Source organism: Mesoplodon mirus (genome assembly GCF_964341445.2).
Source record: "Mesoplodon mirus genome assembly, chromosome: 9".
NCBI lineage: Eukaryota > Metazoa > Chordata > Mammalia > Artiodactyla > Ziphiidae > Mesoplodon > Mesoplodon mirus.
In genome coordinates, this window is record NC_138985.1 from 60608165 (window position 1) to 60632860 (window position 24696).

General features: G+C 38.0%; 1 protein-coding gene across 4 annotated transcripts in view; it reads right to left on the minus strand.

The window, feature by feature from the left end:
* Nucleotides 1-24696, minus strand: part of CDK14 (cyclin dependent kinase 14) — a 597668-nt gene that overhangs the window by 113734 nt on the left and 459238 nt on the right. For all 4 annotated transcript variants that reach the window (XM_082631823.1, XM_082631821.1, XM_082631824.1 and 1 more), the window contains 2 exons: nucleotides 23971-24034; nucleotides 5791-5839 (listed from right to left, as the gene is read on the minus strand). In XM_082631823.1, the coding sequence (XP_082487949.1) occupies nucleotides 5791-5839; nucleotides 23971-24034 (113 nt within the window). The remainder of the gene's footprint in view (nucleotides 1-5790; nucleotides 5840-23970; nucleotides 24035-24696) is intronic.

The following is a 24696-nucleotide window of genomic DNA, read 5'->3' on the forward strand; positions in this document are numbered from 1 at the left end:
AGAATTGCTCTCTGTTCAGTGGCAAGGGGTTTAATAGATCAGATAAACATCACACCTACCTAATGCTTTCAGTGACTGAACTAATGATTCATTCTTGTGAAATTGAATGACCCAAGAAATTGCTCTGAACTGCGACTTTTAAGCAGGCAGGTGAGACTTAGGGGCTTCCAAACAATACCGTGTGTGGGTGTCCAAGGTCACGACACGAGACTTGCTTGGATCTGATTGTCCAAGTGTTGAAAACTATATTTTCAAGGGTGTGGTAAGGAGCTACACCCCACGTAGCCTCCCAATGCTGAACTCAAGTCCCCAGAGCTGGGCAGTCGACAATTGCAGCTCCAGCTCATCCTCTGAGTGAAGAGAAAGGAATTCCAAAATGTCTGCTTTACTGTCTGCTTTAGAGCTTGTCACCCTCATAAACCCACCCCTAAAAAAGTGCATGGATGATGTAAAGAATAATTTCTTTGAAAATATGGTGAGAAGAAATCTTCAGGCACTAAATAAATTGAAACTGTTACTTTGAAGTAAACAGAATTATAACAAAAATGATCAACAATGAAAAAAACGTGAAACTGGAGAAAGAGGATTTAAAGATCTGGCTCAACTCAACGGCTCCTCCTAGCGTCAGTAACTGTACTTACCGTCCTCTAACATTTCTAAGCAACTGTAGAGAAACTGAAAGCTTGAACTTACTTTGCAATATATTATTACTTTACAAAATTTTAGGTCAACTTAGAACAATAAGGCAGAGTAGGAAACAGAGCTTTTCTTTCTTGAGAAGGCACCTATTTAAATCTTAATGGAATACAATCAGACATGACAAGAAAAATACAATAGAGAACCACCAATATTAGTATACAGAGTGAAATTTATGTTATTTCTCTAAATATTATTTTAAATACATTATGCTTTATGTACATGTAGTACGACTTTCCAGCAAGTCATCTTTTTTAAAAATTAATTAATTTATTTGTTTTTATTTTTGGCTGTGTTGAGTCTTCGTTGCTGCGCACAGGCTTTCTCTACTTGCGGCAAGCAGGGGCTACTCTTCGTTGCGGTGCGCAGGCTTCTCATTGCGGTGGTTTCTCTTGTTGCGGAGCATGGGCTCTAGGTGCACAGCTTCAGTAGTTGTGGCACGTGGGCTCAGTAGTTGTGCCTCGTGGGCTTGGTCGCTGCGCGGCATGTGGGATCTTCCCAGACCAGGGCTTGAACCCATGTTCCCTGCATTGGCAGGCAGATTCTCAACCACTGTGCCACCAGGGAAGCCCAAGTCATCTTTAAAATATGTTTTAATATATCTTTAAAATATGTTTTGGGAGTTAATCATCGAATTAGATAAAAACACTCAAGGAAAGTCAAGTACACCAAGCTGGAAAACACTTCTAAAGCTCCTAAATTAGGGTTTGTGACTCTGCTGGTACCTTCCAATACGTGCAGGCAAATGTCTTCTTCTCTCTTTTTGCATTTCCATAAGGGTAGCCTCATTATAATGTCTCTGAATTTATTGCACATCTTAAAGTATCGTCTGTTTTTAATTCTTAGGACTTGCTAACCAGAAGGCTCATAAGCAGAACTACAGCACTGGGTGGAGGGGGCAGGACAAGCTGGCCTACACCTGTTCAAAGTCTATGGATGTGCTTTGCTTTATCAGCTATGACCTGTGTTTTCCAAATCTGTCTTCTGTGACTTGGTGGTTTATCCTTAGTTCTCTTTTTGCTACTTTCAAACCTCCAAAATTGTTCAGCTGCTAAAAAGTTCCAAAACAAGCAAATGCATTCCTGGAATCCTACCCTTAACTTTGCTGCAGAGCATACACTAAGGCTTCTTCTCCAGCCAAAATAATGAAAGATCTTTTAACTGGCTGAAATACTTGGTTGATTGCACATGCATGCCAATGTCAGGCAACTATAAATAGAGAGATCAGGAAGAAAAATAGGGAGAGTCTTTATAACTCCAAGGAAGTAAAATGGAATGTTTTGAAGGCCATCAGAAAGAACACGTATTTATAAAATTAAGATTTGTCTCCCTTTAGTCCAAAATCCTCTTCAAGCAGGAGAGAACCCACATGGATCATGCACTTCCAGTAGGAGGAAATAAAAGGACCTTCTTTTCTTTTTGAATATGTATTTATTATTCTCAATCCTATAATTAAGACTTCTTTATATTATCCTTTCGAGTTTAGATATCTGCTGGATCTTCTGATATTTTTCTCCTATCACTGCTTTGCTTCCCCAGAATACTAAAACATCCTTCAAAGGATAAAATTATGCCCATGGTTACTGGTATAAATGAAGTCAGCAGGGAATTGCATGGGTGTTACTTAGGGCAGACTTGGTCCCAAAATAAACTGGGTCACTTGTTACAGCTGTTCAAAGAGACTTGAGGATTCATTTCTCAAGAAATTTTACTCTCGGGCTTCCCTGGTGGCACAGTGGTTAAGAATCCGCCTGCCAATGCAGGGGACACGGGTTCGAGCCCTGGTCCGGGAAGATGCCATATGCGGCAGAGCAACTAAGCCCATGCACCACGACTACTGAGCCTGCGCTCTAGAGCCCGCGAGCCACAACTACTGAAGCCCGAGCGCCTAGAGCCCATGCTCCGCAACAAGAGAAGCCACTGCAATGAGAAGCCGCGCACCACAACGAAGAGTAGCCCCTGATTGCCGCAACTAGAGAAAGCCCGCACGCAGCAACGAAGACCCAAAGCAGCCAAAAATAAATAAATAAAGTTATTAAAAAAAAAAAAAAAAAAAGAATTTTTACTCTCTTAGGCAGGTTAATATATCCACTAGCTTCAACAGCTGTGTTAATACATATTTTTAACATTGTTACTTAATTTTGAACAGCAACTTACATGTGTATATTAACCTGCCCATCTTATATTAACCTATCTAAATTGAATTCAAATTAGTCCTTGCAAATTAGCTCCCTTTATTTTGAACCTATTACTGCTGTACAAGAGGATTTACCAATCACTTTGGTTTCGTAATTGTGCTGTTGACAAACAAATTAGTTAGCAGTAGGAAGAAAGCTAGCACTTGCTTAATAGTCTTTAAATGCAATTCTTCCGAATCTAGACCCCACTCTGAAGTGAGAGGTGTTGAAATGTCAATGATGGTTACAAGGTCACCAGTCGGTCTGTAGGAAGAATCAATAATATAATTAATGTCTGAATTCTCACTTCTCCCTAAATTGCATTGGGTTTGAACTGGCTGGAGGCTATAGCTTCGCTTTAAGGGTTCAGTACAAAACAGATACTAGAAAGTCATATTTTTATAATATTTTTAGTGGTGATTTTATTACTTAGTTTTTTTCTAAAATAAATCCTTAAGGCAACAAAAGAATAAGACTTATGGGGACTTGAAAATAGCATGGTTCTAAACAAGTCACGTTTATAATTTTAAAACTTTACTTCAAGCTCAGCATTTAATATTTTCTCTAAAATATTTTTAAAGAAATCGAAGGGTGGGACTCTCTTAAATGACTCTGAATTAATTCTCGGGTTTTTAAAAAGCATATGTGATGATAGAAATTAATGGAAAGATATTAACTACAATTCTATCAACTGATTTAGAAGACTTTACATTAAAATGTAATATTTCCTTCAGTATTTTAGACCTTGTTTTTGGTAGAAAAAATATAAATCCTATGTTCACGGAAAATGCAAATAATAAATATCTCTGAAGTGATATCTTAAAGAGAAACCGTGTTCTTATTTTGTGAAAAATCATAGTCTGAAGAATTATCTGCCCTCAAAAGTAAAAGCGTATTTACTGAACCTAGCATCTTTTAAGAAAATTCAAAGATTGAGCACAATGCACACAGCTTTTACAATTTCTAAAGCAGCAACACCAGAGGATCACACAGCCTGGTTTTTGTCAATGAAGTTAACTACTTCTGTCGTGACACGAACAGTACCTCTCACAGAAAGGAAAGCATCAGGTCTTAGGTGGTCAGAATGAAGCAAAGCAACGCAAAGCTTGAATACTACTTCAGTTGTCTTTTTCTTTTTGAAAGACATGAGATAACCTAGTTTCTCCTGAAATAGCGTAATGTAAATGGACAAAAGCATCTTCTCTGAGAGGCATCCCACTACTCACTTCCAATGGTTGAACAAGAAAGGCCATTCGTCTGGGCATATAGATGACAGGTGCTGAATACAAATTGCGAAAATGAACAGCTGGAGTGGGCCAGGTGTAAATGCTGTTGGGGTCACATCCACAAGGGGACAGTGGATGAACTATCACTCAGCATGGTCTACAGACCTCCCCCTTCCCCGTCCTGTCTTTTGTAGACTACTCTAAGTGGATAAAAATTGCCATTTATTTTTTTCTGGGTGATTTGGATGTCATTCTAGTTCTGTCCCTCTGAAGGAAGGAAACAGGGTTAGCTAAATTGAAGGCTATTCTCCACAAACGCCACTATACGTGGATTTGCCAGATTTTCCTGTTACTTCAGAGAAAGTGTTAGAGATTCAATGGCTTTGTCAAGAATTGTTTCATAAAGTGGTTACCTGGTGGGACAAGACTTTTTGAGCAATTGCGAGAAATGTGTTTGATCATTTAACGAAGACAGGAAATGTTATATGTATATATTACCTGGTATATGAAAGCACTTAATTAAAATGTGTTACCACTGATCAGTGAAGTTAGGGTGCAGGAGGATAAAAGGGTGAGGAACACACAGAGAACGTTCCCTCCCAGCCGAGGGCGTGCTTCCTGTGGGAGATTCTAGATATTAAGAACTGACCCTTCAGATGGAAAATACGAAGTCTTCTGTTAGACAAAAATAATTATACTGGTGTGTTCTTCTTAGTATGAATTTAATCAAAATAAACTGCCAAATCTTTTAAATAATCCACTGAAGATTTTAATGTATTCATTCCATGAGTTCCTCACAGTAAGCTATCTGCTGTTATCTACTGACAGGATTGATTAAAGGCATTTTTATTATAAAAAGTTTTTCTTATTTTTTCCATAATTGATGGCATCTAAACTTAAACATGTCATAACGGTAAAAAGGGAGACAATAACACTAAATTCCCCATAGACAAAATTTTGTTATGACAAATTATAGTTTACTTAATCAAAGCAGATCTAGTTACCTTTTCCCTAATATAATGCTTGAAATGTGATACAGTCAAACAGAGTGACTCAATTACTCTGCTTCCCAACTTTCAATGATTTACTAGCAGTTTGGCTTGCTATAAAAGACCCCTGAATAACTTGAGACACCCAGGTCTTCAGATGTCATCAAATTTCGAAACCAATAAATAAAGCTATTTCAACAAGGTCAGATGAGAGATTAAATAAACAGAGTCCATGTATTTCAAGTGATACGTGTGCTTAGCTTCCCAATAAAGCTCAGGGGAAAAATAGGTAAACTAAAAACATTTGAAAGATCAGTTTTATCTAGCTCAAAGGTTGTCACCAACATTATTTAGATTAGAAAGTCAGTTGGTATATTGTACTTAAGAAATGCTATTTTGCTGATGCTAAAACATTTCTTGGAATCTAGTTAGAAGAAGAGTGACCACAGTGAATTTCAGGATTAACAACTCTGAATCAATACTATATTGCTCTGGGAACCCAAATTCACAGAGTGTTGGCTCAGGTGGAACATGGGGGCTGGTACACAGTTAGGGCTTAATAACTGTTTAATGCTTAAACGAATGGATGAATAGACAATTGGGTGAACAAATGAAAGAAAGTCATCACAAATTTATCAGAAGAGTTTTAAAAATTAAGAGGGAGAAAAAGAGAACAAGTATAATCTGTATAAAAAAACTTACTTATTCCATGCTTGTCTAAGGTTTTTAGAGCTGTACAGGGTAAAGCGTTCTGAAATAAAAAAGAAAAATGATAAACAATCTTTGTTTCAAAAGTCTATATTGCCAGTATGTTAAAAAAAAAAAACTTTAAAAAAGCTACTATTTAGCCATAGTTATGCTAGACATGCTAGGTCTTCACCTTAGATTAAACAAAAGAGTAAAACAGGAAAAGCTAAACATTTTAAACAATGAAGCATTATTTTCTTTTGTCTAGGGTGATTTGTTTCATAATCTGGTTTCCTAGTAATTATTTCTTAGAATAACTAAGTTTTAATTGGGTTGAAAAAAGAAATGCAAATTCCAAATATGCAAACTGTAGGTAGATTTATAGAAGAATATTGCCACATTGGTCCAGTGAAACCTGCTGTTTTTTCTATGAAGACATCTCTGACCAAACACAGTAGCGCTGGCTCTCCTTGCTTTACACATACTCAAAGCCAAACCACCAATGTCCTATAGTGTATACTTACATTTACCATTGAACAATCTTTATATTTTTAAAATGAAAACACAACATGTTTGTTTTACCAAGTTAGACAATAAAGTGGCACAGAATATATATTAATAATCTCTTCTCCTGCTCCCCATTTTTCACTCCTGACGATATAGCAATTGTTAATGGCTTGGTATGTATGTCTCTTTCCACATATTTATGTTTATAAATACAAATCTATCCATATATACAAATATATATATATATACTATTTTAATTTTTAAATGCATTGTACAATAAACATTCTCTGAAATTTTTTAGGCATCTAATAATATATAGTGAATAGTCCTTTGAATAAAATAATATGTAACAATTGTTTTAAATCTGTGTAATATTCCATAGGGTAGAAGTACATAATTTATTGGACCATTCTCCTACTGATGAAAATTTAGGTAGTTTCCAGCCTCTTTTTTCTTAAAAACAATGTTTCAATAAATAATCCTTGCACATCTATGTCTATATACTGATGCTTTCTTTTCTGTCAAATAGATTCCCCAATATAGAACTGCCTGGCAAATGGTATGCATATTTCACATTTTAATAGCTGCTGACAGATTACTTTTCATTTTCCCACCAGCAATAAAAAAATAATGTCTCTTTTATATTATGCATTCCTGGGATGCAAGGATGGTTCAATATATGCAAATCAATAAACGTGATACATTATGTTAACAGAATGAAAGATAAAAATCACATGATCTTCTCAATAGATGCAGAAAAAACATTTGACAAATTTCAACATCCATTCATGATATAAACTCTCAATATATTGGGTATAGATGGAACATAACTCAACACAATAAAGTCCATACATGACAAGCCCACAGCTAACAACATACTGGATGGTGAAAGGCAGAACTCTTAGAGGAAAAGACAAGGTGGCTACTCTCACCATTCCTGTTCAACACACTATTGGAAGTCCTAGTCAGAACAATCAAACAAGAAATACACACAAAAAAACCCAAAACCCAACCAAACAAACAAACAAAAAAACCACATCTTAATTGGAAATGAAGAAGTAAAATTGTTGCTGTTTGCAGACGACATGATTTTTTTATATATAGAAGATCTTAATAAAGACTCCACCAAAAACTTGTTAGAACTAATCAACAAATTCAGGGCAGTTGCAGGACATAAATTCAATATACAAAAATCAGTTGCATTTCTATATACTAATAATGCTTAATCGGAAAAGGAAATAAACAATCCTATTTACAATAGCATCAAAAAATATAAAATACCTAGGAATAAATTCAGCAAAGTAGGTAAAAGATCTGTACACTGAAAACTATAAGACATTGATGAAAGAAATTGAAGAAGACACAAATAAGTGGAAAGATAGTCCATACTCATCATTGGAAGAATTAATACATTGGTAAAATGTTCATACTACCCAAAGGCATCTATAGATTTAACTCAATCCCTATCAAGATTCCAATGGCATTTATTTTTTTTACAGAAATAGAAAAAAGCAATCATAAAATTCATATGGAACCACAAAAGACCCTGAATAGCCAAGGCAATATTGAGAAAGAAGACCAAAGTTGGAGGTATTACACTTCCTGATTTCAAACTATATCAAAATGCTATAGTAATATATGAACTATGGTACATATATATGCCAGTATGATACTGGCATAAAAACAGACACATAGTCTAATGGAACAGAATTGAGAGCCCAGAAATAAACTCATGCATATATATGGTCAATGTTTGACAAGGGAACCAAAATACTCAGTGGAGAAAAGACAGACTCTTTAATAAATGGTGCTGGGAAAATAATGATACTCACATGCAAAAGAATGAAACTGGACCTCTATCACTCACCTGGAAAAGGATTAAAGGATTAAAGACTTACGTAAGACCTGAAACCACAGAAGAAAACCAGGAAAAATCTCTTTGACTTTAGTCTTCATAATGATTTTATGGATACAACACCCAAAACACAGGCAGCAAAAGCAAAAATAAACAGGTGGAACTACATCAATCTAAAAAGCTTCTACACAGCAAAAGAAACAATAAACAAAATGAACAGGCAAGGTACAGAATGGGAGAAAATATTTGCAAACTACATATCTGAAAAATGGCTTATCTAAAATACAGAAGGGACTCATATAACTCATTAGCAAAAGAGCAAATAATCCAATTAAAAAATGGGCAAAGGACCTGAAGAGACATTTTTCCAAGGAAGATATTCACATGGCCAAGTACATGAAAGGGTGCTTGATCTCATTAATCATCAGGGAAATTCAAATCAAAACCACAATAAGATATCATCTCACACCTGTTAGAATGGCTGTTATTGAAGGGATGAGATAACAAGTGCTTGTGAGAATGAGGAGAAAAGGGAACCCTTGGGCACGCTGGTGGGAATTTAAACTGGTACAGCCATTATGGAAAAGAGTATGGAGTTTTCTCAAAAAAATTAAAAATAGAATTACCACATGATCCAGCAATTGGGTACATATTTGAAGGGAACTAAAGAGATTTCTGCACCCCTATGTTCATTGCAGCATTATTTACAATAGCCAAGACATGGAAGCAACCTAAGTGTCCCCTGATGGATGAATGGATAAAGAAGATGTGGCGCATGTACACACCGGAATGTTACTCAGCCATAGAAAGGAAGGAAATTTTGCCACAACATGGATGGACCCTGAGGGCATTATGCTAAGAGAAATAAATCAGACAGAGAAAGACAGATACTGTATGGTCTCTCTTCTAGGTGGAATCTAAAGAATACTCAAACTCATAGAAGCAGAGAACAGGCAACAGAAGTGGTTGCCAGAGGTGGGGCATAGGGTTGGAGGTGGGGAAATAGGTGAAAGTAGTCAAAGGGTACAAACTCCCAGTTATAAGATGAATAAGTTCTGGGGATGTAATGTAAAGCATGGTGACTATAGTTAACAATACTGCACTGAATATTTGCAAGTTGCCAAGAGAGCAGATTTTAAAATTTCTCACTCAAAAAAAAAAAATTGAAACTATGTGAAGTAATGGATGTGTTAACTAAACTTATCATGGCAATCATTTTGTAATATATACACATATAAAATCACTGTGCTGTACATCTTAGACTTACACAGTGCTTTATGTCAATTATACCTCAATAAAGCTGAGGGACAAGACAGTGTTCTAGCAAAATAAAACACAGAGGTATGATGTAGAGTGACCAGTGTGAGAGGGACACTTCAGGTTGGGTGATGAAGGAAAATGAGTTGCAAATAAAAGTCAACCAACACAACAAACAAAGTTCCTACTGGAAATCTGGTTGGAGTTTCATTAAAATGTATATTTATCTGAAAAGGTTGATATAAAATCTTTGTACATAACAATATGTTGTGTCTTTCCATTTAGAAAGGATTTGTGTGTACATCCTCCAGTAAAATTAAATGATCTCCTTTTCATATTGATCTCATTTCTTCTTAATCATTTAATACTTAAAAGGCTTAATTCTTCTTAGTATTAGTTGGTGCCTTTTGTTAGTGCTGTCTGCTTTGAATTATAAGGTTTTAAAGAAAAGAAAGTGATTTATATTGCTTTTGTTATAGTATGTTTCACGTATAAGAATACTATTAGATAAAAAGAACAAAAAGAAATTTAAGAACACACTCAGCTTCCTATCTCTAAGTACAAAGTTTATTCAAAAGAAATCTGTGCAATGATTCATTCATTCAACTATTTACTGAGCAACTACTGTGTGCCAGGTACACTTCTTACAGCTGAAGATACAGAGAAAGAACCAAACAGAAGACCTTCCTGCCTGTAGGGAGCTCTCATTCCAGTAGGGCATGTGCAGGGCTGGAGTGAGCCTGGAGGATGGGGTGTCTGGAGCAGACAGACAGCCCAGGAGAGATGGGCAGAAGACCGGCTCACACGGACTTTGTGGCCTTTAAGATATGATTTAGAATTTTTTTTTTAAGGATCACTCTGGCTTCTGTTTGGAGAGTATACTACCAGGGGAAATAGTGTACATTAGTTGAAGAGCAGGACTGATTACAAATATCCATTGTTCTAAAGCTACAGGCAAAAGTGCTCACCAACAATTATGTATTTTTTTGTTTCAAAAGAATGTCTAACATCTGAATTTATTCTCTACTAGACTGCATTATATAAGACCCAACATAATTCAGCCAGTTGGTGTAGAACAGAAATGTAAAGGCATATTCTAGGTTTGAGAATTAACTGACAAAGAAGGGAGAAATGGGAAGAATAGTTTTTTTATAGAGGTTTAAGAAATTATTTTTATCAAAAAGCCTGGTATAAAAAGCAAGATATATTTTAAAAATAATTACATCAAATGTCCTTGTAGAACAAATTTGATCTCCTTAACTTTGTACTCCCCACAAAGCAATTTTAATAATTTGCTATGATTTCAGGAAAGAACAAGGATTCCATTACAGATAAAATTAATACAATCTTGGATTTACAAGTAAATTATTATTCTTAGCAATTAATGACTGCACATAAATATTAGTTCTAAGAATTGCCTCTATTTAGAGCTTGACAGGATATGCTAATAGAAAAATTTTTTTTTCAGAAATACAGTATGTCAGTTTTAGCTACGCATAAAAGAGCCAAAATTGATAGAGAAACATGCCATATGAAAGTAGAAAAAATAAGGAAGAACAAAGTCTTCCTACCTTTACCTTCTGTCACTACTCACATAAACTCTTAATTCTTTTAGCAGATGTCACCCGGGCACCTGCTTGTATGCCAGGCACTGCACTGGGCGATGGGCACACAAAAATGAGGACGTCCTGGTTACAGTTCAGTGGCCCAGAAATGTAAATACAGAATTACCAACACGGGGTGAAAATGCTACAATGTGGAGATGGATGCAGTCCCCTGGAAGCACAGAGGCAGAGCCACTAACGCCATCTGTTTTCTTTTCTAAATGAAGACAGGATAAACTCAAATACCTGAAGCTGGCTCCGGTAACACACAGGACCTGACCTCTTGTGTACAACATCTTTCAGATCTTAACTGTCAAAGTACACAATTTCAAATGGAGCCATTTCTAACATTTTCTGCGATGAGCGTGTGTAACGTTTATAATTAGATTTTTTAAATTCTATTTTTAAAACGATTTCCATCATGAGTAAAAGCAATGTTCCATTAGAATGTAAGCAACCTAATTTCACTAGGTAAGTTTTGGAAACAAAAAGGTGCTTAAATTAATGCCCCAAATCAGTAACAGGTGTATTTAGTAAAATAGTCAACTGCTTATGAATAATTTTAACAGATTATTCGAGTATTTGATTAGGAGTGTTTTATACTGTTCTCCTCCAGTTAGGTTTATTCTGTCACTATTTTAATTTCAGCTTTCTCTTTCTAATTATGTTTAAACTAGAAGTTTAGAATGCCGTGATTTAAAGCATAGACTAACTCACAGCATAACTGAGAAGTGCAATTAATTTAAACCTGCAGGCTGATTTTCACCTTCTCCTCTTATTGCAGGGACACTGCAGAGGATGGTCGCACACAGTGGGCGGCCAGGGAGGAGAGCTGGTAGAGAAGAAGAAATCACTAACTCTGTAACACGGTGCGGTAGGGGACAGAGGCTGGAAGGGTTTCGCTCAAACTGCCATGCTTATGCACAGCGATTCGTTGAGATTCCACAGGAAAATACAGGAGAACAATGCTATATATTCTAAAGTTCCCTAGCTTAAAAGAGCTAAACCTGAAATGGCTTGAGGCAGTGTGAAAACAGATAAAACCTAAATTGGAATTTACTCATTTGCTTATACATATGTACTGTATACTCTAGGAAAGTAACTTTAATTTTTAATACCCTTATCCCCTTCTCACCAATGTTTTTTGGATCTTATAAGATACTGCTGTGTTTTTAACATCAATAACAGGAAAACATATGAGTAGGTAGTCAAATCAACCAATTAAAAAGTACTGGATTGGCCCAAAAGTTCGTTCGGGCTTTTCTGTAACATCTTACGGAAAAAAACAAACGAACTTTTTGCCTAACCCAATATGTTCAAAGGACTTGAAAGGCTAAAGCAGGATTTGTAAAAACACTTTTCTTTCTTTTTTTAGGGGGGAGGGGTGCATGGAAAGGAGGGGTGGCAATAGAGACAAGATCATTAAAAGTCTCAAACTTGTAAAGCAACTATACTCTAATAAAAAATTTTTTTTAAGTCTCAAACTTTAGTACACCTTTTACAAATGGATTTAATAGCATCTGATTTTTAAATAATATCATGGAATAACTATAAGTCAATACAAAAATGAGTAATGTCCAGGGACTTCCCTGGTGGTGCAGTGGTTAAGAATCCACCTGCCAATGCAGGGGACGTGGGTTCCAGCCTTGGTCTGGGAAGATCCCACATGCCGTGGAGCAACTAAGCCTGTGAGCCACAACTACTGAGCTTGAGTGCCGCAGCTACTGAAGCCCATGCGTCTAGAGCTTATCTTGTGCTTTGCAACAAGAAAAGCCACCACAGTGAGAAGCGTGTGTACCGCAGCGAAGAGTAGCCCCAGCTTGCCACAACTAGAGAAAGCCCGTGCACAGCAACGAAGACCCAACACAGCCAAAAAATAAATTAAAAAAAAGAGTAATGTCCAAAATGCCACAGTAAATGTTAGATTATTTTATAATGAACACCTCTAAACTATATATTCAACTACTCACTATTTAAATTCTTTAGGATTATTTTGCATTTTAACAAACACATTTACTCTTTTCTCCTGAGTTTGTAAGAAAGTAGTAATGACTTAAGTCAAGAGCTGTGACCAGACTATCATCTGGCAGAGGTGATGAGCCTGAAGCCTTTCTCAGGATTGCTTCAGTGGAGGGAAAAGAGTCCAGTCCTTTATGAGGATGAACAATAAACACAGTCACGAATCACTCTGGTGATGCTTCCAACAATCACTTTAACTACTTGTTTATGTAATAGATAACAGCCTTGAATCTTTTAAGGTTAGAAGACATGAGTATTCATTCATTCTCTCACTCATTCTACAAATATTTCTTGTGTGCCTACTGTTTGCCAGGCACTGTGGACCCAGCAGTGCACAAAACGTACAAGGTCATCTGTAGCCTACAATGAATCACGGGATCCAATACTAAGGGACCAGCAATGGAAGAAAATCTATTTACAAATATTCACAAGAATTTTTATGCAAATGTGACTTTCTTATGGTTATAAGGAAAACCAAGCCAGCAGTCAACATTTCAGCTGATTTTCTGACCAAGACATAGAAAAGCTGGATTTAAACCATCTATGGTCCTCAGACCAGAAGTAAAGCAGAATTCATGCACAGTAGACGACAGTTTATCCCAAACAGAGAGGGCTAGACTTGTTCCAAAATATGGGGATTTTAGATATGTCAATTCCAAAAAAGCACAGTGATCCAAACAGGCACTTTAGAAATAAGATGTATGTCTGCACAACTGTAATTCACAGCTTTAAAACTCTTGCTGTCCCTCATATATATAATGGCTGTGATTTCACACAGCTCCAGCGTTACCAGTGAGAGGCTCTGACGTGACATGCTAACGTGGAACAGAATCTCACTGCCCTGTTGCTGTCACCCAGAGGGGTTTCCTTAAAATGCTGAGTAGCCATCTTCAGTCCTGAAAATAGGAGACTTCAGCATCCTGCCCTGCCCTGGCTGCAGCAAATCATCCTTCGATTACCAACGGTGTGTGTTGTAAAATGAGCAATCTCTGAGCAACTTCTAGAAACAAACGTCTACTCTGTACGTTAAACGTTCTTACTTCCTATGGCATTTGGTTTTTCCAACAGACATGGGTTTGTGAGCACATATTCCCAGCTGAGGTCTTCAAACCAACCACACCTTTCTCAACCTAAAAGTCATGGAACACTTCTCTTTCGGTAAGATGTTTTTCTTTAGAGGAGTAAAGTTTAATCAGTTAGGCATTTATCACAGTCTAAAGTGTACTATTCACAAATGAGACTGAATCTTTACAGCTCCCAGAAAAGGAGAAGAAAGACTTTGTGTCTCACTCTCCATGCATCCTGACCCATCCCTCCATCCAAACTCTCCACAGGGACAAAGAGATCAGGAAGACGGCACTCAGAACCTTCTAGGGGAAATGTGAACAATCAGGGAGTCTGACAGCTTCACTCTACAAATGACTAAACTAAGGTTAGAAAGGTTGAGTTGACGAGCCCATGATACAGGCTGGTGGCAGAGGCTGAATCAGGACTCTATTCCCGGTTTATCACTTGTTACCAAGAAGCTGGGTTACCCAAGCTCATTGGTAACAGTTCTTTCAGTACCTTGAAAATGATGTCTTCATTTATTCTGATTTCCACTCACAGGCTGAAATTCTAATTCTTTTCTTAGATATGACTGTAACCAAATCACACAAATTGGACACTATACAAGGATTTTAATCCTCTTGGGGTGGGAGGGAGCATAATTACTGAAGAAGTCTTTGTTTGGTGACTGGCATTCTATATCAACTTTGGCGAGATGAGGTGTGGATAACTCCCAAACGGAATTTTTCAAAATTCCAAGAGTAGAAGTAATGAAACCAGTATACCTAAGGATTTTTTTGTTTTTGCTTTTGTTTTCAATAAAGCTGCAATCAGAAGAACTTCATTTCTCTTTGAAAATTTAATCTCACTACATTTTCTCTGGCATTTTCTGGACACTCTGTTCATCTCCATCATTTGTGATGCCCTCTAGTGAAAATAAATGGGAAATTCTTCAAGCAGATACAGAGAAAGTCAGTACAGATAGTCCCTGCTTTACACTGAAATGAATTTCTACAATTTATAAAGATATCTCCCCCCATAGGTCTGCCTACCTATGAAGAGCTGAATTATTATTTTACATTTTTCAGTAATTATCATGATTTTTGGCCATTTAAAATTTTTATTTTATAGCGTTGGCTATATGTATGACTTTTTGCATATCAAATCCTTGGTCGGTTATGGACCTATTGGGAAAAACCTATGCCCCATGTCTATGGCATCACTGTTAACTGGTGTGAGAATAATTTCCCCTGAGCCGGGACTTGCTATTACAGACCCTTCTCAGCCCAGAGCTGTGGGCAGAAACTACCAATCAAGAGGAGTTCACACTTGAGGTGAAGCCCCTTACCATCTCTGAAATAGGTCTGTGACTTTTTGTAGACAGTAGGTCCCTTTGCAAACAAAACATCAATTTCCTCCCCCGCTCAAAAACCCTCCATTGATTCCTTTCGCACTTCAAGTAAAATCCTAGCTCTTCACGTTGGCCTTCAGCGACCCACCCCTGCTGCTCTGTCCGTGGTCAGCTTCTCCAGCCACACTGATTTGTAATTTGTCTACTATTTGTCTCCCCTCTAGCATGGAAGCCCCATAAGCAACGGGTTTATCTGCTTTGTTCACCACTGTGTCTTCAGCATCTACAATGCTGCCTGGCACCTAGCGAGTACTTATTAAGAATCTGAGCTCATGAGAGTCTGGAGCATGGTTCCTGCTGCTTGAAACGTGGCCACTCAACTCCAGCATTTTCTCCCCTGCTCTCAGCCAGCAGTAACTAAAGCATGATTGCCACAATCAGAAGGTATGAAAGTCAAGACAGCCTGCCCTTCTTGTCACACTTAATGTTGTTTTAACTTCCTCTGCTCTATAAAGTTCACTTATTTTATAAATTTACTAATTAACTGGCTTTTTCACTGTGTGACTGGTGTGGCATTTACTGGTAGGATGAAGAACGGCAGAGTTGAAGAAGGTGGTGGTTGATGCCTGGGGGAGAGAGCTCTAAATGCCCTGAGCCTTGGGGCAGGCAGACTCACAAGGTTTTTAGCAATAAAATCTGAGATAAGGGCCATATATTTGCAGATTAATTTTTCAAGTCGATTTTTATAACCATCACATAGTTACACCCTTGTATATTCAGATGTTACCCATGACCGTTACATTTGCTATCAATCGCTCAAAAAAAAAAAAAAAGGACATAAAAAAGGATTCTTGAGGTAAAGCATAAAGTGGGAAAGAAAACACCGGGCAGAGGACACAGTATAAATGGTACAAAATATTACTTTGTAGTTACATGCCCCTAACAGTTTAAAAGCACTTTTATACCAATTACACAGCCAGCTCAAATCTTCTTAAAAATAGGTAAAGTATAAGTATGTAAAAAGTAATGAAGAGGATGTAAAAATGGATTATCTCATTTAACGTCCACAGGAATTCCATGAGCTGGAGGGAGCAGACGGGATGCTTCTGGAAGAGTAAGGAAGGTGGCCCTGCATGTCCACAGGTGTCTCCTGACAGCAGGCGTGGTCTGTGCAGGGCAACATCATGGCACGAAACCACCCTCCTCTCAACCGCCCTGCACTGAATATCCCACCAAACAATTTCTACTGCTTCCGCAGTTTTTCCATCACCTTCTTACAGACTAGGGGAAGTCCAGAGTGTGAACAAAGGCTACAGGTTCAGATCTCCTCTGGTGTGCAAATCATGGAACTGGGCAATTCCCATAATATGTACCAAGGACTGTACATTAAAACTAAACACTCACAGAGGGTGTTTGGAGTTGACAATTTATTGGAAGCACAAGTTTCAAAGAAGATACTCATATTTAGCAGGTGGAGGGTGGGTTCTGGTACCTACAAGAAGATATATAGAGATCTTTTCCAAGATGCCACCAGGCAGGGCTGAGAAGAAGCTGACAATTCTCCCTCATCATACTCCTATGTTTGCAGATGGGGAAGCTCTCTTAAAGAGACTGGCAGGCATCCGTAAGAATAGCAGGCCAGGGACTGCAGGCCTGGGTTTGCGTTTGGGCTCCGCTACATACTGCAGATGTGGCCTTGGACAAGCCACACAAACTCTCCAAGCCTCAGTCTCCCAGTTTCCTTGTCTGTAAATTGGGATAACAGTATTAGGACAATAACATTATAATAACTCAGGAGTTGTTCTAAATACCAACTGAGATAATATGTTGAAATGCTTTGTAAATAGTAAAATACAACATAAAACGTAAGGTGTTATCATCACGGTATTCTATTTCTTTTTAATTTAAAAAAATAAAAAAAAACTTTTTTGGCCACGTTGGGTCTTTGTTGCTGTGAGTGGACTTTCTCTAGCTGCGGCGAGCGGGGGCTACTCTTAGTTGTGGTGTGTGGGCTTCTCATTGCGGTGGCTTCTCTTGTTGTGGAGCACGGGCTCTAGGGCACGCGGGCTTCAGTAGCTGTGGCACGCGGGTTCAGTAGTTGTCGCTCACGGGCCCTAGAGCACAGGCTCAGTAGTTGTGGCGCACGGGCTTAGTTGCTCTGCGGCATGTGAGATCTTCCTGGACCAGGCCTCGAACCCGTGTCCCCTGCATTGGCAGGTGGATTCTTAACCACTGTGCCACCAGGGAAGTCCCATCATGGTATTCTGAAAAAATTTACATCTTCCCTCTGGAATTAAGAAGTCTGAATCTATTTAGTTTGGGGGCCTCAGTTAGGCCTGTGAATAGGTGGAATTGAGGAGAAGTTTTTCACCTCATTACAGAGTCTGAGTACAACGAAGTCCATATTTATATGTTGCCTTCAAGGTCAGTGTGTCTGTGGGCTTAGTTTGGGGCATAGAGTGTTTAAAATACTCCCTTTTTGCAATTTGCCTCCAACGGCAAATTCGTTGCAAGAAATTCTGACTTTAACAAACTTTCCTTAATCAAACTGCTTTTTGGATTAGATAACTTTCTCTTCAGAATAATATGATCACTTTAGAAATACTCTGTTCCCTTGCTTGATTTGGGAAAAACAGAATTATTTCAGTCTAAATTTCATTACTTTTAATTGCTTCCTGTCTAGCAACATTTTTCTCTCCCTGCATTTTACAGTGCCTTCCTTTTCTAAACTCCTGAATAACAATTGGTCATGAAATAGCTGTTGAATGCCCCTTTTGTTGGAAGCATTTACGAGATGAAAAAAGTTTCATACATGGACTCCACATGTTATTTCGGGGCCAAAATATTTCATACAAAGTGATGTTTGTGGGTTCATGTTTTACTAAGTACAGAGATCAGATCCTTCCTACTTTTTTGCTACTTTCTTGATAGACTAATTGTCAATAAACTGTTCATTAGAAGAAGGTCAACGAGAAATTGTAATACAGATGCAGTAGCATGATCACCCATGATTCATGCTGCAAAAAAAGGGCACTGAACTGAAACTCAGGGAGACCTCCTGGGATCTACTTTCATCTCTGACACTGACTTTGGGGAAGTCCTTTAACACCTCTGACCTCAGGTTCCTAGCCTTACAAAGGACTGAGCAGGGCTAGATGCCCCCTGGAACTTCTTCCGGCTCTAATGTTCAATTTGCTTAAATAGTTACCGCACAACCAAAACACCGTTCTTACTCCCAGCTGAAGCAGCCAACGGTTTTCCCTGACAGTAGGAAACTGCAAAATCTTCTCAGAATTCTCAGTCTCTCACTCTGATTCTACTAGTCTGGAGAACCTCAAATGTCTACCTATATTCTGCCCTGATCTGCGGCTACCACAATTCTACAAATCCCAAACAACCCCTCCAATACATACCCAAGATGTGTTTCTAAAAAATATTAATGCTAAGTCTGTCTTTGTAAGAATTTCAAGCATCACTTCACCAGAGGTGTATAAGCCATGTGGCCTCTGTTGACATAAAGTAGCTGAGGGCAAAGCAGGTGGGGCAAAGTGGTCCTGGGAGTCACACAGGGAAGGTTCTTCCCATCCCAGAAGGAAACGGAGCAGAGGGCATTACGCAAAAGCATCCCAGTAGTGAGTCACTATGAAACAAGTGAAAGGGAAAATATAGTAATTTTGCAGTAGACTCTTACTTTTTGATAGAGAGAATGGGGTTTGGCCTGTGATGAATCTCATCGAAGGTGACAAAATTACTGAAGTGATAAGAATACCATGGTGTCACCTTTCACCTCCGAGGCTGGCCCACAGCAAGCATCCTGAGGATAGTGATAGAAGGAGACACTCTAGTATGAGAGGTGGGGAGAAGGGGGAGAGGGGGGAAGGAAGGACAGAGAGGGACTGGAGAGGGAGAGAGGGAGAGACCCCTAATTTTGAGACCATAAACCACAGAACCTGAGGGTGAGGAAAAAGAAGTGAGAAGGCAATCAGGTTCAAAGAAGACACAGACCCACTTCCTACTTCTTTTGAGAGAAATTTAAATAGAAGTAACTGATGGGAAAGTGGCAGCTCCCAAGGTTAGATTTCTTATTATATGTAACACACACGTGTGTGTGTACGTGCGCATGTGTGTGTTACACATATATTTATTTATTTTATGCAGCTGTGGCCAGCTGCCTGGCTGCTATGGGAATAAGCTGAAGTTAAGGAATTTTGTGTTAGCATAAATATAAGTGCAGAAGAGGACACATACAGGCTAAATTCTAAAGAATCAATCCCAGTTGTTATCTAGTTGTTCTTTTAAAATCTTAACAATTGTTCTAAGCCAACACAGAATTTTTTTCTCTTGAGGCAAAACAAGTTAAACAAGACTAGTAAGATATGAGAGTGAGGATTATTTTCAAAATTGCTTAAAAATTAGAAAGAGTCGGGCTTCCCTGGTGGCGCAGTGGTTGAGAGTCCGCCTGCCGATGCAGGGGACACGGGTTCATGCCCCGGTCTGGGAAGATCCCACATGCCGCGGAGCGGCTGGGCCCGTGAGCCATGGCTGCTGAGCCTGTGTGTCCGGAGCCTGTGCTCCGCAACGGGAGAGGCCACAACAGTGAGAGGCCCGCGTACCGCAAAAAAAAAACAAAAACAAAAACAAAAATTAGAAAGAGTCATTTTTAAAAATTCCAGAGAAGCAAAGCCTGTTTATAGAAAAATGATACTTTCTCTAATATATAAAGAACCCCTAGAAATTAGTAAGAATATGGCAAATGACATGCAACTCTACTGTAAATTGGCAAAAGATATTAGTTGCTCACAGAAAAGGAAATACAAGTGATCCTGAAACATATGAAAAGATGCTCAGCCTCGTCATAAAAGAAGCATGCAAATTAAAATTATATTAAGATTTTTTTGGTCACCTAACAGGCAAAACTGAAAAGTTTGGAGTGGAGAAGCAGCATTCTCATGTATTGCTGGTAACAGAGCCAACTGGTACCATCCTTTTGGACAACATTTGACAGAAGTGTTCAAAATTATAATTGTATACAGTTGACCCCTGAACAACACAGGAGATAGGGGCATTGACTCTCCTGCAGTCAAAAATCTGCCTATAATTTATAGTCTGCCCTTGGTATCTGTGGTTCCACATCCCTGATTCAATCAACCGCCATGTAGTACAGTAGTGGGTATTAATGAAAACAATCCACGTATAATGGATCCATACAGCTCAACCCGTGCTGGTCAAGGGTCACTGTATACTTATTAATTCTTCAACCCTACTTCTGGTAATTTATCCTTCAGATATACTTGTACAGATGTGATGCGCATCTGTACATTTATGTGTGTATATACTGGTTATAATATTTATAATGGCAAAAACACTGGAAACAACCCAAATGTCCATAAGTAGGGACAGGTTAAATCCACACAATGTAAAACAATGTGGCTGCAGGAAAAGAGGGAAGCCACACTGGCCTTCTCTATACAGTGACATGACATGAGAGGACCTACAGGATGCATTAATGAGAAAAGCAAGACCCAAAATTGTGTTTAATATGGGAAATATGAAAAAATATATTCATAATTTTTTACATTTACATAAAGGAAAGAAACATAACAGAAACTAATAAGTGGGGGCCTGTGGTTGGGGCAATCATTCTGGGGAAGTAGGCAGGTGGCAGACAGGGTGGGGAGGCTTTGTACTATGCTCCTTTTTTATATGGTTTGATATTTTGAATTGCTTAAATTTATTATCTATTCAAAATTGGACAAAGTATAATTTTTCCAATCTATCAATCGTACTCCTTGGTATTTACCCCAAGGAGTTGAAACCCAGTGCCAGTGATGTTTAGAGCATTTTTATCCATAAATGCCCAAACTTGGAACAATCAACATGTTCTTCAGTACATGAATGGATACATAAAGAGGGGTGCATCCAGACAATGGAATATTATTCAGTGGTAAAAAGAAATGAGCTATCAAGCCATGAAGAGACCTGGAGGAACCTTAAATGCATATTAGTAAATGAAGGAAGCCAATCTGAAAAGGCAACATCCTTTTCAGATGATTCCAATTATATGACATTCTGGAAAAGGCAAAACTGTGGAGACAGTAAAAAGATTAGTGGTTGACAGGGCTTAGGGAAGAGGGAGGGATAAACAGGCAGAACACAGAGGATTTTTAGGGCAGTGATGCTACTCTGTGTGATACTGTAATGGTGGATAAATGTCATTATACTTTGTACAGACCACAGAATGTGCAACACCAAGAACAAATCCTAACGTAAACTATGGACTTTGGGTGATAATGATGTGTCAGCGTAAGTTCATCAAACTGTAACGAATGTACCACTCTGGTGGCGGATGTTGATAAGGGGGGAGGCTGCACATGTGTCAGGGCAGGGGATGTATGGGAAATCTCTGCACCTTCTGCTCAGTTTTGTTATGAACCTAAAACTGCTCTTAAAAAATGAAGTCTATCGAGCAAAACAAAACAAAGTTATGTCCTCATGGCTCAGACTTTCTTCTTTTCTCTCAGACTTTCTAAGGCACTTTGGGGGTAGAATAAGGAGGTGGAAAGTGGGGTGGGACAGGTGGACCCTGGCACTGATATTTTCTCCTCTGGGAACGTGTTTCTTCTTCCCCAGGACTCCCCTGATGGGTTTGCTTAAGTGCTGCATGAAAAGGCTCGTAGATTTGCTCCCTTTGCCCCAGTCTATTATCTTGTCTCTCCTTGACTCCTCTCAGGGCAACTCAGGAAGCATTTATCACATCTACTCTCATCCACAAGCACCAAGCGTTGCCTGGAGTATCTTTCTTGCTAGTCAGCACCCATGCCTTACATTCATCTAAACACGTTATTCTTTTGGAACCCCATTACCTTTTATATATTATGTGTCTGTGGTTGTACCTGTACATAATATTAATAACTTAAATATATATATATATATACCCTAATTTATATATGCCTACCAGAAGAGTCACATAAATAATGTCTGTTTTAAACATTCAATAAAATTCAGGGCAGCAGACATTCATTGAGCCAAAATACGTACTAGTCACAGTCTCTGATCTCATGAAGTTCCCAATCTGTTAGTTCAATTTGCATTACATCATAGTACTTTCCAGACACATTTAAAAAATGCTTTTTTGTGTTGTTGATGAAGATAAATTCTATTCACACCAAAATAAACCAATTACTCCATGTTTTCTCCTCTAGAAACTTGGTGGGCCAAATGACTATCTTAATTTTTCCTTTCTGCATCAACTTTACTCATTTACACCCTTTTCATATTCTCCTCTGCTTTATTTCCCTAGGACTTAAGATTTTAGATATTAACATGAGGAAGCAAGGCTTCTTTATGAATCCACACCTGGAACGTTTATAAAGAGCTGTGTTCTCACTTAAAATCCATTAGTGAGATCACTTAGAGGATACTTCTTGTTTAGTTAGAAAAAAAATCCATCTTAAATTAAGTATCTATAGTCTTTCATAACATAGAAGTTATTTAGAATTTTCAGTGAAAGTGCAAAGGGTCCTTGGGGCAGCCAAAGAAAATAAAAGAATTCTCAGCACACAGTGTACTTTCAGAAGAAAAATATTAAGAGTAAAAATAAACTCAGTCATTCTTTGGGATTGATAACTTATTCCTGATGGTCCCCCAAAAGAGAGGAAGGGGAGAAAAAGAATATACTTGGATCCTGTAACAGTAATTATTCATAGCTCTTTTCCCTCATCAAATAATGGACTATTAGATCTTCCATAAAATCCGTTTCAGTAATTTAATGGTAGGTCTGCATTTTATAATCCATGTTTTGTAAACAAGAAAAGAAGAAAAAACAAAAAAGATTATTTTACAATAATTCATTCCACTAATTTTTATTAAATTTCCAATTCCAAACCTTTCATCCCTCCTACAAAAATTAAATAGTCCATTTTGAGATTTTTCTTCCGTTAAACGTAATTATTAAAACTGAAAGTTTCTTGACTGCCACCTACTGGTAAGAAAAAAGTGACAACTTATTTTATATAAAAGTTCTGCATTTTCCCTCAGATTTTCTGGTTTAGGGGTTTAAATATTTAACATTAAAAAAGATGGGATGTTGAACATATAGAACATTTTATATGTTTAAACTCAAATTAATTGACCATGTATTACTAGATTTTTAAAAAATAAAAATATGATTTTTCCTTTTTACAATGTAATGCTTTCCCTAGTATTATTACTAGAAGTCACACAGATGGATTATAGTAGCTTGATTTAAAGTTTGTCTTTATAGACATGGATGCTAGTCTAACTGATGATGAAATGAAAGGTTACTTCGAGATTAGCCAGTCAAATCAAACGAAGAACACAGGGTGAAAAACTCTCACAAGGGATGTCATTCAGTCTATCTTTGCCAACAAATAAACTGTGAAAACCAAAGGACAACTCCAATAAGAGGTCGAATACACAACGGTAAAGGTAACCAGAATTTTCCCAGGTAATATATTAGCTTGAGGGGGAGTATTTATATATTCACCCTTTTCATATCGGAAGCACTTTAGTCATTTGTAATTAGTGAAACATACCTGGCTTAAAATGTGGTAAAGAATGAACTCCAGGCCACGTGTCCTCATTTGGCGTTCCAAGGACCTAGTGGAGAGCAGGAAATTGTGGAAACAGACTTATTATTTCCAAAGCACTCAAGATTCTCCAGTGCAGAAAACAGTACACTGCATATGATGAAACTCTGGATTTTTTTTCCCATTATCGTGTGCCAGGGATTTTATTTCAGTAAAACAAACCCAGCTAAAGAGCCACCCAAGTCGAATGTCTGTGTTTTAACAAATGCAGCTGAATGCGCTAAGACAAGTTAAATCTGCTGCATTTTATCAACTCCAAACTTAGTAAGTAGGCTTACGACTCAAAGAATGAGCTGTCATCTTCATGGAACTGAATAAAGTATGTATGTGTCCCTCATGATTCTTTCATGAGCTTTTATCCTTCACTCTAGTATCAGACGTGTCATCATTTAACAGTTCTAAGAATTCTGTCATTTCTTCCCCCACATCCTCTGTCTGGGCATCAGAATGTTTCAAAGAAGCAGAACAGACAGCTTGGGATGCTCACATTCTTCACTGGCCATACTATTGGTTAGAGTTAACATCTTTAGTCACATGATATATAGTTTCCTCATCCCCAAATACTGTTCTCCCTACACTGTCTTTCTCTATCCACACTTCCAGCTTCTTTCCGCATCTACTTTTCTATCCCCACAATGTATGATCTGGTCAAAGGAATTAAAAGGCAATTCC